The 14750-nt window shown below is 39.9% G+C and overlaps 1 protein-coding gene across 3 annotated transcripts; it reads right to left on the bottom strand.

The window, feature by feature from the left end:
• Positions 1-1573: 1573 nt before the first annotated feature.
• Positions 1574-14626, bottom strand: ZNF189 (zinc finger protein 189). 3 transcript variants are annotated; one of them, XM_007089259.3, is made up of 3 exons: positions 14180-14626; positions 13341-13467; positions 1574-4375 (listed from the first exon to the last, which is right to left on the bottom strand). In XM_007089259.3, the coding sequence occupies exons 1-3, from the start codon at positions 14210-14212 to the stop codon at positions 2655-2657; spliced, it is 1881 nt and encodes a 626-aa protein (XP_007089321.1). In that variant the 5' UTR covers positions 14213-14626; the 3' UTR covers positions 1574-2654. The 3 variants fall into 3 exon arrangements, with proteins under 3 accessions (XP_007089321.1, XP_007089322.1, XP_007089323.1); XM_007089260.3 differs by having other exon boundaries at positions 13341-13425; XM_007089261.3 differs by having other exon boundaries at positions 13341-13422.
• Positions 14627-14750: the final 124 nt, after the last annotated feature.

The following is a 14750-nucleotide window of genomic DNA, read 5'->3' as shown; positions in this document are numbered from 1 at the left end:
TCATCCTCTTAGAAAACAACAGTGAACACTGCAGTAACCTTGCTTTAAAAGTTCATCTTTTTGGCTATGCTTTTTATAAGCAATGAATTGTACATACAATCCAGAATTGTTTCACTGCTACTGGAGTTTTGAGATATCATTCCAGGTTCACATCCAAGGATGTTATGTAATTTTTGTTGGTATATCTCATATGACAATGTCCCCACATTACAATGAGGCAAACAGCCAGAGCTTCTGCTAAGCAAGGTAACCATACACAAAACAGATGCAACTCCAGCAAAAAGCACAATGTCTTAGTGTGCATGCAAACTGCAAAGTATGAAGAATATACTTTGCATTAAGCTTTTCAAAATACTGAGAACAGGTATAAGAACCTCATTATTAGTTTAGACCATGGCCTCTGAACCACTAGTGGACTAGTAAAACGGGGGAGATTTACGGCAGGAGGATAACTGAGGCATCAAATGCACTTTCAGTGGCTTTTTATGCTTTTCATTGGGCTACAAACTGTTTTTGAAAAGTTAACTATATGCTATGAGCACCTAATTTGAATAGGAGAGTGCACAATTTCTACATGTATACCGTAACACTGACATTTACATGTGCACACACACATATTCTGAGAAGATTTAAGTTTGGAGGTGACATTCAGAATGTCTACAATATTGAAGAAAAGGAGGTTTTTTTCCTCAAGCTATTAGGAAGTTAGAATTGGAGTTCTGGTGTTTTGGAATTCCATATTCAGAAACTAAAAAAATTGTATTTAACCTTAATTGAACTAACCCAGGAAAGGTAACTTACAGGCATACCTCATTCTATTGGTTTGCTTTATTATGCTACTCAGATACTGCATTTTTTCACATATTGAAGGTTTGTGGCAAACCTGTGTCAATTCTATTGATTCCATTTCTCTAAAAGTATTTGCCCACTTTATGTCTCTGTCACACTTTGGTGATTCCTAGAATATCTCAAATATTTTCATTATTATGTTATGCTAATCTGATCAGTGATTGACTCATTCAAAGCTCAGATGATGGTTAGCCCTTTTTAGCAGTATTTTAAAATTAAGGTATGTACATTGAATTCTTAGACATAATACCACTGCACACTTAAGTGCAAACATAATTTTTATATGCACCAAGAAACCAAAATTAATTTGACTTGCTTCACTCCAATTATCTGCTTCATTGCATTGGTCTGGAACCAAATACACAATATCTCCAAGGTATGCCTATAGTCACAGGTAGAACAAGTGAGAGCAATTTCTTTTAAATCTTGATACTAATTTTTTTTTGAAAATTTTAAAAATGTTTATTTTTGAGAGAGAGAAAGAGAGAGTGCGGGAGGGGCAGAGAGAGAGGGAGAGACAGAATCTGAAACAGGCTCCAGGCTCTGAGCTGTCAGCACACAGTCTGATACAGGGCTCAAACTCACTCACTCAGGAGTGAGATCATGACCTGAGCCAAAGTCGGACCTGAACCGACTGAGCCACACAGGCACCCCAATTCTAATTTTCAAATGCAGTATTTGTTTGACAGGATAGATTTTGCACTAAAGTAGTAAAGAACTCTTACACAAAGCAAAAAACAAAACAGGTTTAATGATTAGAACAGATGAATTAGTAGGTTTATATAACCATTAACTAAGGGAAACCCTAGAACCAGAAATAAGGATTTTAAAATTGCATGCAAAGTCTAGTTACCATAAAAACCAAAGCAATACCAAAATATCTCAGCTTCCTAGCATAGACTCCAGATATTTTTTATTTCCAACTCTTGGTAATCAAAATATGTACACTTTTGCATGCTACTGGTAGTGGAGGAGTAAGATTATTTGTATAGGACTACAATTATGTTTCACAGTTGGGAGGGCACATAAAGAAGTGTCTTCCTCCACTTTGTTGGGCCCATCTTAAAAAAAGGCACTCCCTAAGGTTCCTTGGTAACACCTTTGCTAGGTTTCTTAATTACTCACATAATCTTTACGTGTAAAATTACTGGTCCACTCATTTCACAGATCTGGGAACCACAAGGCATTGGAACTGCTTCTTTAACTCACATGCCAAAAAACTGGCTTTCTTAAGAAATGACCAAAACTTTGGAGAAGCAGTTAAAAAGAGAAAGGAAAAAAAAAACCCAAAAAACACCTGGGGCTTTGTTTCCTTGAAAATGTAATCATATGCTTAATTACTAGGCTTTGGCATGCACAGCCAGACACATCATGGAACTGAAAGAACCACCATATAATGGTGGCAGAGGACTTTCTTGAATAATTACGCTACTTTTCTACCTTCAGCTCCCTTGTACCAATGCAACTTTGTCCTTCTCCTTTTTAATTACAATACCAAGTGCTCTGAACCTGGGTTTGACCTCTCTGCTGAAAGATGTGTTAGAAAAGGATGCTTATTTATTTATTTTTTTTGAAAAGGATGCTTAAATAAATTACTGAGTCTTTCTCTATGATCATCAAAACAAAGAGAAATGGAAGTCTTGAGCTGCCTGTGGGCAGTTGTCCACTATTCACAGAATCTTCAGAAACAATTTGCCTGACACCAAGGAGAATTTATCACTAAACCTGACTCATGTTGAGCCATACTGAAACCGCACTTGGGTAGCTAGTCTCAAGTCAAACTGCGCTCGAACATTTCTTGACATTTATTGCATCCACGTAGAGTGCAATTTTTGATGCTGAATCAGAGATATGCGGCAATTGAAGGCTTCACCACAAGCATCACATTCATGGGTTTCTTGGGTTTTCACCTCTGCGTGGATCTTCTGATGGTTGACAAGGCTGCGCTGTTGACTAAAACTTTTGTCACACTTCTCACACTTGTAAGGTTTCTCTCCTGTGTGTATTCGCTGATGCTGAATAAGGCCTGAGTTCCGGCTAAAGGCCTTCCCACATTCATCACATTTATGGGGTTTATTACCTGTGTGAACACCCTGATGTCGAATAAGGTTACAAAGTTGACTAAAGCTTTTGCCACACTGTCTGCATAGATAAGGTCTCTCACCAGTGTGGATTCTCTGATGTTCAATAAGAAATGAGCTCCGACTGAAGCTTTTCCCACATACAGTACATAGATAGGGCTTTTCACCAGTGTGTATTCTTTGATGTTGTACAAGATGAGCACTGACACTAAAAGTTTTCCCACATTCATCACATTTATAAGATTTTTCCTTGGGATAGACTTCCTGCTGTATAACAAGACTGCAATTTGGATCAAAACTTTCCTTAGTTTCATTGTATGAGTAAGTCTTCTCTCTGGTGTGGATTCTCTGATGCTGAATAAGACCTGAGCTTCTACTAAAGGCTTTTCCACATTCCTCACATTTATGGGGTTTGTCTCCTGTGTGAATTCTCTGATGACGAGTAAGGTTGCACAGTTGACTGAAGCTTTTCCCGCACTCTTTGCACTGATAAGGTCTTTCACCTGTATGGATCCTTTGATGTTCAATAAGAAATGAGCTCCGACTGAAGCTTTTTCCACATTCAATACAAAGAAAAGGCTTCTCACCAGTGTGGATTTTTTGGTGTTGTATAAGGTATGTACTTAATCTAAAAGCTTTTCCACATTCACCACATTTATGGGGTCTTTCCCCAGTGTGAATTCTCTGATGTTCAACAAGTAATGAATTTCGACTAAAGCTTTTCTTACATTTGGTACAGTGATAGGGTTTCTCACCAGTGTGAGTTCTCTGATGTTCAATAAGGTGTGATTTCCAACTGAAGGCTTTCCCACAGTCACTACATTTATGGGGTTTCTCACCTGTGTGGATCCTTTGATGTTTAACAAGGCTCCTTCTCTGGCTGAAGCTCTGTTTACACTGATTACACTGATAGGGTCTCTCTCCAGTGTGGATTCTCTGATGTCTAATAAGGGTTGAGCTCACACTAAAGGTTTTTCCACAATAATTACACTCATAGGGCCTTTCCCCAGTGTGAATTCTCTGATGTTCAATAACAAACGAACTGCGACTAAAACTTTTCCCACATTCATTGCACTGAAAAGGCTTCTCACCAGTATGGACCCTTTGATGTTGAATGAAATGGGCCTTGCGGACAAATCCCTTTCCACATTCTTCACATTTATGGCATTTCTCTTCTGGGTTTGGTCTCTTACGGATAATGTTAGTGTTTCCTCTGAACATTCTCTGTTCCTGGGCCAAAGATTCCCTTGGTATTTCCCATAAGAAGATTCCTCTCTGTTTATCTAACCTACCAACAAGTTCAAAGGTTTCTCTACCTATGGGATCTTGATCAATTTCACTTTTGATTCTTGTAACTATTACACCCTGTGGTTCCACTTCTTCCTCAATTTCCTCAATTTCTTGTTTTACAGTTGGCTCCTCATCCTTATCTCTGTTTAAAACATCTGGAATAATAAATAGAAAATAGAAAATAGAAAGATTAGCCAGGCTCTTTGCTAGCAAGGAGAAATGCTTAGGAAAATAAGATTAAGATAAATCAATCCACTACATCTATAAAATGTGGATGATTACTTCACAGTATTGTTGTAAAAATTAAATTAGTTCCTATACATAAAGCATTTAAGACCATACCTGGCAAAGAATACAAGCTATGTAAATATTATTATTAGTTAACTGATGAAAAGTTTTTCTTAGAGAAGGGGTGTGAAGAGTATTGTTTTTTAACGGAGCAAGCTTTGAAGTTTTAATTTTTTTTAGTAATCTCTACACCCAACATGGGGCTCAAACTCACAACCCCAAGATCAAGAGTCACATGTTCCTCTGAATGAGCCAGCTGGGTGCCCAGAAAAGAGTGTTTTTATGAGGCAAATGATAAGTTAGTGGGGGTAAGCAGAGTTGGGAGGAAGGGCTGGTGATCAACAGAGAATTATGCAAGGTAAGATGGGCCAACAATGAAATAAAACAAGTAGTGGTGTGATGAATTAGTCTGTCAAAGAAGAAAGGATGACACAGGAAGAAAACAGTAGGTTCTGGGAAATTTGGAATGAAACAACATTGCTGGAGTGTGAGTAGATTAAGTAACTGACAGAAAGGAACACAAAATGATGTTGAGAAAGATAAAAGACAAAAACCAGGAAGCAACAATTAATAAGAATTTACTTATTAAATAAAAAAATAAAAATAAAATTAAAAAAAAAAAAGAATTTACTTATTGCAATCAAAAGCATGCCAGGCATTGTGTAATGATTCAGTATGCAAAGATAAGACATGAAACTTCCTACCAAATAAAATGAATGACAAGTATACTGGGGAAAGAAAATAAAATGGTAAAATATTAAGTAAAGCAATTCCTGTATCAAGAGACAAAACAGCTTTAAAAAAAAATGGGTTGGAGTGACATGGAGTCTATGATATAGGATGAAAAAAATAAATACAAAGGAACACAGTCAAGGTTAATGAAAGAAACAGGGAAAAGCAGTGTGTGGTAACCTCACCTACCACAAATCACCCCACGTTCTTCAAGTATACATGATTCTTACTCTTCCAAAGATGTAAAAGCCACATTGGAACTATCTGGTTCCAACTGAGAGTCTCTAAGACATCTGAGAAATGAAAATCTTGCATGTGTTAAGGAAAGATAACATAATGGTCTATGATGTAAACGGAGTGGCATATAGAACACTTAAGTCTGCCTCTGACTTCTTTCTTTTCTCTCTTGCTTTCTGCTGGATAATTCCACATATTCGGTTGATCACTACCAAATATATATTTGGCCCTAAACAATTTCCTTTTTTAGACTTCCTCTTTTCTCTTAATTTTCTAACCTTCTACCTTTGGAGTCATCTTCGAATTTTTCTTCACTCACTTTAAACCAGTCATTAAGTTATTTTATTCCAAAAAGCCTTCTCTTATTCCTCTAAGAAACTAGTAGAAACTTTATTTTTGCTTATACTACTTACAGTATTCTCTCTCAAATTCACTTCACTGGACTGCTTTCTTTCACACAATGAAAAAGGATCAAAGAACTCCCTCAACTTTCTTCCCCCTTCCTATAAAATTATATGCAATGGCACATGAAGATCCCATTCCTATCCAAGCTGAATTCATCTACCTTCTCTTTATCCCACTTGTCTCTGAGTGTTTGTTCAATTATTAGCATTTTTCCCTTTTTCTTCCATCTGTATTCTCCATTGTCCAACATATCAACATGCATACAAATATGTCCAACTATATCTTGAACTTGAAATCCTTCTCTTAATGAAATCCAAATTTGTGAAATAAAATTTTAACTCTGTAGCTCTCCATTTCCCAACTATGTTTTCCATGCCCAACATCTTCCCATTCAATCTGTTCTATAACCTACTGTGAAATCTGGCTTTGGTTTCCAGCATCTAGAGATGCTTCTTATGAAATCACCAATAACTTTTTTTTTTTTCAACGTTTTTTATTTATTTTTGGGACAGAGAGAGACAGAGCATGAACGGGGGAGGGGCAGAGAGAGAGAGGGAGACACAGAATCGGAAACAGGCTCCAGGCTCCGAGCCATCAGCCCAGAGCCTGACGCGGGGCTCGAACTCACGGACCGCGAGATCGTGACCTGCCTGAAGTCGGACGCTTAACCGACTGCGCCACCCAGGCGCCCCACCAATAACTCTTGAATAACAAATACAACGAACATTTTTCAGTCTTTTATTCAGCAGCATCTGACACTGTCGATTATTCTCATTTTGACACTATCTGTTTTTGGTTTCTATGCTGTTGTTGTATTAAGTTTCTATGCTGTTGTTGTATGCTATATGTATGTATTGTTGTATGTTGCATTTTTCTAGTCCCCTCCCTACTTTTTCTTTGGCCTTTTCTAAAAAATCTCCTTCATGTATTTTTCTTCCTTTGTCAACTGCTGTTTGACAAGGTTACTGTTACCAATAATGTTTACATTTCTTTCTTTTAAGCTTATTTATTTATTTATTTATTTATTTATTTATTTATTTAGAGAGAGAGAGAGAGAGAGAGAGAGAGAAGAGACACAGAATCCCAAGCAAGCTCTCCACTGTCAGTGCAGAGCCTGACAGGAGGGCTCAGTCTCACAAACTGAGCTCATGACCTTAGCCAAAGTCAAGAGTTGTATGCTTAACTGACTAAGCCACTCAGGTGCCCCACCCATGTTTACATTCTTACCTTGCTCTATATTCATACTCAGGATATCTCCACTTACATGCCTCAAAAAGGGCTCGCAATTAACATGATCCTCATCATCTGCTGTCATATAGATCTCTACCTCTAATTATCTTCTCTTAACGGGCATCCTCATCCATTACCCAAAGTAGAAAATCATCCTAGATTTCTCCATTTTTCTTTTTGTTACCCAATCACCAAAACCAAAGATCTGACTCTCTAGTATCTACCTTCTTCCCATGTTTTCTCTGGATGATGCAAAAGCCATCTAATAATCCTTCACTCTAGTCTTTAAGTTGCCCCCACACCATACCTACTGCGCTGCATCCAGAGAGATGTACAGGAAATGGAATTCCAGTCACATCACCACCTGTAGGTTCACTAGTACTCTATCACCTCTAGGATCAAATCAAAGCTCTTTACATTATGATACTCAGTGCTTCACAACAGGTTCTCTAAACCTCAAGTCACCCTTCTACCCACTTTCTCACACTGGAATTGGGCAAATTGCTTATGTTAATGTTTTATACCATTTCATTGCATATCTCGTTTACTAAATGTCCCCCAGCGTTGTTTACCTGGTCAACTCTTGGTTGCTCTTTAGGACTCAATTCAAGGCAACAGTTCCTCCACAAAGCCTTCACTAAGTCCACTAGACAGATTAGGTGTTCTGTTTTTTATCACCAGTCCTCATCCACAACTGTATTACAGCTACTACTGCACTGCTGTTTTAACTGTTTGTGTTCGTCTCTTCTATGGGTTTGTAAATTCTTTGTGAGAAGGGGAAGTCTCTCTTAATGTTTACCCAGTGGTTACTGTTCCAGGGGTTTTACTCAAAGGAGTAAGACAAATTCTTATTTGCAGACAATATGAATGTCTAACTGAAATTTCTAGAAGAATTAAATGAAATATAATAGCAACATGAAGACTAAGCTATAAAATAAATACTGGTACTTACTACCAAGGATAACCAGTTGGGAAATATTATAGAAAAATAAAATATGCTTTTCATGATAACAAAACCATAAAACCTATGAATAAATCTTACAAGAACTGTACGAGATCCACAGAGATAAACCATAAACTTTTTCTGAAGGACTTAAGACAGATAAATAGAGTCAACCAAATTGCTAAAGAGATTCAATATTATAAGGATCTTAATTCTTCCTAAAACAATCTATGAACCCAATTGTATTCCAATCAAAATCTTATGAACTAATTAAAAACCCCAATGAATCTAAATTTCAACTGGAAGAATGCAGAAAACTAGCTAAGTGTATCCTGGAAAAGAATATAAGAGAATGATTTATCCTGGTAGATATAAAATGCAATATATTGCTAAGTAAAATAGAGATGCTCTGGCACAAAAATAAACAGGTCAAAGAGATAGGTAAAGAAAACAAGTGACTTCAGTCTTGTACACAAAGCAGCACAGAAAGGACTATCTGTGAAATCTGGGCTTGTTAGCTATAATCACCTTCTGAGGTCTCTGCCATGCTTGTCTTATGTTCCCATCCTGTGATCATAGCTAATTTGTCTAGAGTACCGCTGACTCAAAGTGCATCTCTCCCAGGAATTTGGAATTAAAAATGAAATATGCAGTTATTCTGAACATGACAGAATTGTAACCTATCAACTCAGAAGCTATAGGGACAAAAGCATGTGGATATGAGGAGGAAAGACTAATCTACCAAGGAGAAAGAAACAAAATGCAAGGGTTAATCACTGACTTCCTGAGCGCACCAATTTTTGGGTTTAGTCCTTTTCTGATATCCAGTTGCAATCATGCTTATATATCCTATGAGCCACCTATGTCCCTACAGTAAGTTCTCTTGTTGGCTTAAGCCAGTTTGAGTTGATTCCTATAATCTTTAATCCGTTTTAATAATATGCTAGCTGAGAAGAGAGACAAAAAGCAAGGAAATGGTAAAATGGAAGTGGCTAAACTTTAGGAAAGAACAAGAGTTGCCACACATTTTCTAAAAAGGGCCAGACAATAAATATTTTTAGCTTTGTTAGCTAAAAATGGTCTCTGCTGCAACTATTCAACTCTGTCACTATAGCGTGAAAGTAGTGTCAGATAATACACAAAGGATTGGGCATGTCCATGTTCCAATAAAACTTTATTTATAAAAATGGACAGTGCCAGATTTGGGCTGTGGACCATAGTTGCTAACCCTAGTACCTAAAAAAGTATAAAAAGAACAGTTTTCTTGGTAAAAGAATGACAGAATGGGGAAGACTTGCATTCTTAGCGCTAGCACAGTGCTTGATTATTTATTGAATGGATGAGTAGTTGAACAAATAACTGAAAAGAGACTATAATCAAAGAACTGAAGCAATGAGATTAAGGTCTTACAGGTACAGCAATTCCCAATTCTGTCAAGGTCCAATAAGGTTCAAGCAGACTGAAAAGGAGTCATTAAAATTAAAGAAGTCCAGTTCATTTCAAAGAACTGAGATCAAGCTGTCAGCTGTAATATCAATGTTGTTACTAAAGCTTTTAAGTAAAAATCAGCATGGAAAGGAGAAAGGTATTAAATAAAGGACCAAAATTAAAACTGGAAAAGTATTGTATTAAGTAAAGCAGCAAGATGAAGTGCAGGAAAACACTATATTAGAAAAGTTAAGCGGGCACCTGGGTAGCTCAGTCATTTAAGTGTCAGGCTTTGGCTCAAGTCATGATCTCGCGGTTCGTGATTTTGAGCCCCACACTGGGCTCTGTGCTGACAGCTCAGAGCCTGGAGCCTGCTTCAGATTCTGTGTCTCCTCTCTCTCTCTCTCTGCCTCTCCCCCACTCATACTATGTCTCTCTCTCTCAAAAATAAATAAACATTAAAAAAATTAAAGAAAAAAAGGTTAAGTAATTGTGATTTTTCATCAAGGGAATGGAGACAGAGTCTACAGAGGAAGATGAAAAGGTTGTGGAGGGAGAAAGAACTGATAAAAAGCTGTAGTTCAGCTAAAATGAGAGCCTGAAAGTAGATCACAGATGGGCTCACTGCCATGCCTTCATCCATATGGTACTCACATTTTACAGTAGTAGGGACAGGCAAGACTGGGCATTTGCCTGGTTCTATCAACCAGGATACCATATGTGTGGATAAAGCTGGCAGTGACTCAGAGACACCATGGCATATTGGGAGAAAAAAATCAGCAGCTGATCTGGCTAGAGACTGAAGTGGTGTGCAGGAAGTAATAGATGATGTTAGAAAGCTAGGCAGGGGCTATTTAGAGAGGCCCTGGTAGGTAGGACAAGAAATTAAATTTTTTATTAAGCTCTCAGGAATCTGAAATTGTAAGCAGTTAACTAACAAAATCACTTTGGTGGCAGTGAATAGAATGTATTAAAAGAAAGGGAGTTGGAGGCAAGAGGCTAGTTTATGGGCTAATGCAATAATCTGTTCAAGAGGTACCAATCTTTTTCTTGTTTTTATGTTTATTTAATTTTGAGAAAGAGAGAAAGGGAAAGATAGTGTGTAAATGGGGGAGAGAGGCAGAGAGAGAGACACACACAGAATCCGAAGCAGGCTCTAGGCTCCAAGCTGTCAGCACACAGCCTGATGCAGGGCTTAAACCCACAAACTGCGAGATCATGACCTGAGTCAAAGTTGGATGCTTAACCAACTGAGCCACCCAGGAGCCACAAGAGGTTCTGAGTCTTAAGTATAGTAATTCAGTTATACAAATATTTAAAGGCATATAATATATACCTGGTTCTGTGCTAAGTGCTGGAGAAATCAAATGAAAAAATATATAGTTACCATCCTCATGGAGACCAGTCTGGTTAGAGAAATAACATAAAGAATGACTAGAGTACAGTCATTTGATAAATTGATCGTAAACTGTGCATACAGTTGACAAATTCAACAGAAGTGCAGCACAGTGCAGTACATGGCAGCACAGAGAGGAGTACTTAATTCTGAAGAGAAGGTCCTTGAGATCTTAATGGTTATTTGAGACTGGCCAGGTGTGAGTTATTTATGTGGTCTTCAAAAGGAGATGCCGAAGATTTTGGAGCTCTTAGAGAAGATAATAGGTATGATGATGATAGCAATCAACATTTATATTATACTTAGTACATGCTAACCAGTGTCCTAAGTGCTTTACACATATTAACTCAGTTAGTACTCACAGTAACCCTAAGAAGTAAGTGTTATTATTACTGCCATTGGGTAAAAAAGAAACAGGCATGGAAAGGTTATATAATTCACCCATGGTCACAAGGCTTCTAAGTGGTGGAACCAGGACTTTTGCTTAGGCAGTTAGGCTTCAATTGCTTCTTTTAGGTAGAGATAAAGATCTGGGACTCATCACAGTGGTAGGTGATGACCTGACTGCAGATAAGGTTCGCCAAAGAAAGCATGTAGATGGAGAGGAAAGCAATACAAGTAAGCAATAAAGAGCTTCAAATACATAAAGAGAGGTGAAATAAAATAAGGTCCAAGTGTCTATTCCATTTGACAATTAGGCTATTAAAGTAGAATGCTAAACAATTTAAGGGGAAGGGTAGAGGCAAGAAAAGGGGCTTAGAGATAATGGTAGGGAAAGTAAAGAATATACATTAACTACTCTTACAAAAACTTGGCTGTAAGTGAACAAGGAGCAGGTTACAGGCTCTCTCAAAGGACAGCCACTCCCCCCCCCCGCCGCCCCCGGCCCTACTTTCCCCAACTGGAAGAGTCATAAACATACCCATCACCAAAATAAAGGTACCAGAGGAGAAGGAATAGAGACTGAAGTTGTAAGGGGGAAAAAAAAAAAAAAAAGATGACGGATAAGTTCTTGGAGAAGTGAGGAAAAAGGAGCAGACCTAAGCGTACACACGAGGGGCAGAAAGTTAGAGTTCATATTCAGTGGCCTCTACCTTCTCTGTGAAACAGAAAGTGAGGTCTACTACTGAGTGATGGACCCAAGGAAAACTTTTTTAAGTTTTTGGAATGGTCACTAAAGGGAAGAAGAGAATGAGCAAATCAATGATAAAAAATTGGCTGAGATGTAAAAACCCACTAGAGACTATTAGAAAAGCCATGCATATATCCAGGGCATTAATCCTTTCAGTTAAACAATTTCCCCTGCTGTGCTTGGCAACTCAGGAGAAAAAGCTGATTTTATAACCAATACAGAATATGAAGTTTGCAGAATGGGTAGAGCACAATGACAAGGTGGCAAGAGAGCATGCTGATGATAATTCATATGTAGGTCCATGGAATAGATGAAGAGGTGAAGTTAGAAGAGGACTGATAATCTGGGAGGAAAAAGGAGAAATCAAGGAACAAGTAGCATGACTGGGAATAAGCTGGTTTGGGAGGAAATGAGTAGAAGATGTAGAAGCGTAAGAAATTGTAGTAAGCTCTACATGGGCAGAGATCATGTCTGTTTTGGTCACCCCTGTTTAGTTATGGTCTAAGATAAAAACAATGGCTGAAGAATTTTCAAAGACTAAGATACTGGGGCTTAAGATTTGCCTGCCTTGACAAAACTGAGGGTTGATCACTGATGTGACTTGCTGAACAAAAAAGGAAAGCAAGGTTCCTGAAGACAACATGGTCAGGATATAGCCAGGCTTAAATAATGGCTGCATCATTGATGGCATAGGTTAGCATAGAGAGATTCTGAAATGTGACAAAATCTACGTGTGAGAGACCAAACAATGTTGGCAGATGACAGCAGAAGAGAACTGGGTGGGTAGAGCAAGACTGCTGAAGCCTCCAAAGGGAGATTTTGTTTGAAGGGTTAAAACTAACGCTTTGGGAACAATACTGAAAAGCCAGGAGAATAGTAACTTCTCCCTTCCAGCCTTGAGACAAAGGATAGGGAAAAAGGAGGATGTGGGAGAGTAAGCAGCCTCTGCCAGAGAAGTGGTGTCCTTGGGAAAGTGCCAGTTTTCAGTTAAGGCCAGGAGGGGTAAGGAACATTATGTGAAGAAGAACAGGGGCTCCAGAAGGCAGAGTGAAAAGGGGTGGGAGGAAAGCAGTGGGAGGATGAGCCAGGAGGGAAAGTGCAGAGCAGTATGGGAACGAGATTATGAAGATAAGAAGCCAGAAAGGCTTGTATTTTGGTTTTTGCAAGGACACTACAGACGAGAGTCATGGAAACAATTAATGGCCGAAATGTTTGAATCTGAACTTTGGAACAAAGCAGTTTTGGTACTCGTGGTGGTTCAAGTGTTCTCAGGGTCTGATTTCTTATAGCTTCTTAGATATTTTAATCAGAGGAACAAAAGATTCTTACCCAGTGAGACCAGGTTTCCATAATTCTCCATCATGACATCTTTATACAGGCTTCTCTGAGCTGGATCCAGATAATCCCACTCCTCCTGGGTAAAAAACACAGCCACATCCTCAAATGTCAGCAACCCCTGAAATAGTACGATTTCTGTAGTCAGTTCTTGTTGTCTCAAGGACAATTCTACCACTGAAAGTAGCCAAAGCAATCACTTTTCAGAGCCGGGTAGTCTAGGAGGAACATGATTACCCAGAGATCCAAATGGGGCCCAATTCTGTATCAGACAAGCACCTCCAACTAGAGGGCAACTGAACTGGATCCTGGTCGTCAGTAGTGATGGTCCTAAGGATAGAGCTTTTCTGGCTGAATCATTATACCCTAACACTTTTATTTTAGTAAGTTGCCCCAAGGCCTCCCCAAGTTTCCTGCACCTCATTGCCCGGCTCCATCCAACTCTATTAGCAGTGGCTTGAGACCCTGTTCAATTCAATTGCAGGAAGTTCTCTAAGCGTCTACCTGGGGTCCTAGCTTCGTGACAGGCGCACAAGACACAGGGAAGAGTCAAAAATGGTGCCTCATCTGGAAGAACTCACAAATGAGAGCGCTTGTTTGCAGCATTACTAATTTTCTTCAGCTAATTTATCAAGTCGCTCTTGAAACGAAGGGCCAAGTGGGCGATTTGGTCGCGAGGCGCAATCCGGACCACTACGGAGTACTTCCTTGCACAGCGCTGGCCTTAAAGACCACGGTCGTGGGGTTGGGGGCGGGGGGGGGGGGCAGGGTGGGTAGCGCGGCCTAGCTCCAGTAGTGGCCAGAGAACAGGGATACCCAGAGGGGCGACTTACCTTTGGCTCCGGCGGGGGGCTCGGGGAGGCCATCTCCAGAACAGAAAATCAGGACGGGAACCCGGGAAAGCCGCAAGGAAAGGAGCTTCTCGTGAGGCCTACCCGGCCGTTGGAAATTAGGCCCCACGAAGGCGAGGCCTCCAGGCTGGGTCTGGCCAGGTCCTGCCTCGGTCCCAGAGCGGTCACGACCCCAGCAGCATATCAGACCCACTACTTGGTTGTCCCCCAACTCCAAATTCCCTCCCCACCTAGCTGCGCAGCCTTCCAGGCCTCACTAGAGCCTCCTCCCAGTTACCAGTTCCTCCTCCTTTCAGCCAAGGAGCGCTATGACCGCCCGCCCCCGGACCAGAAGGCGTCACCCGGAACCTTCCCGGGACGCCCCCCAACTACAACTCCCGTCGTGCTCTGAGAGCGCGCCTCGGTCCAGCCTCCGCCGGCAAGACCCATCGGACTACATTTTCCGGCGTGCAAAGCGGGAGGGAGCCTCTGGGGAGGCTTAACAGGAAAAGGGGAACACCTATCACTAAGCTTACACTTGATTGGCTGGTCTTGGCGCGTCACTGCCGGCTGG

This window comes from Panthera tigris, chromosome D4 (assembly GCF_018350195.1).
Source record: "Panthera tigris isolate Pti1 chromosome D4, P.tigris_Pti1_mat1.1, whole genome shotgun sequence".
NCBI classification, from domain to species: Eukaryota; Metazoa; Chordata; class Mammalia; order Carnivora; family Felidae; genus Panthera; species Panthera tigris.
The sequence above is the reverse complement of the archived record's forward strand: the minus strand, read 5'-3'. Positions and strand labels throughout refer to the sequence as shown.

What these genes read in the sequence shown, in the direction of transcription:
- ZNF189 (XM_007089259.3), bottom strand. Translation starts at nt 14,212, where the DNA reads ATGGCCTCCCCGAGCCCCCCGCCGGAGCCAAAG. An exon ending in GCCCCCCGCCGGAGCCAAAG is followed by an intron (nt 13,468 to 14,179) that starts GTAAGTCGCCCC and finishes GTACTATTTCAG; the next exon opens with GGGTTGCTGACATTTGAGGA. An exon ending in TGGAAACCTGGTCTCACTGG is followed by an intron (nt 4,376 to 13,340) that starts GTAAGAATCTTT and finishes TTATTATTCCAG; the next exon opens with ATGTTTTAAACAGAGATAAG.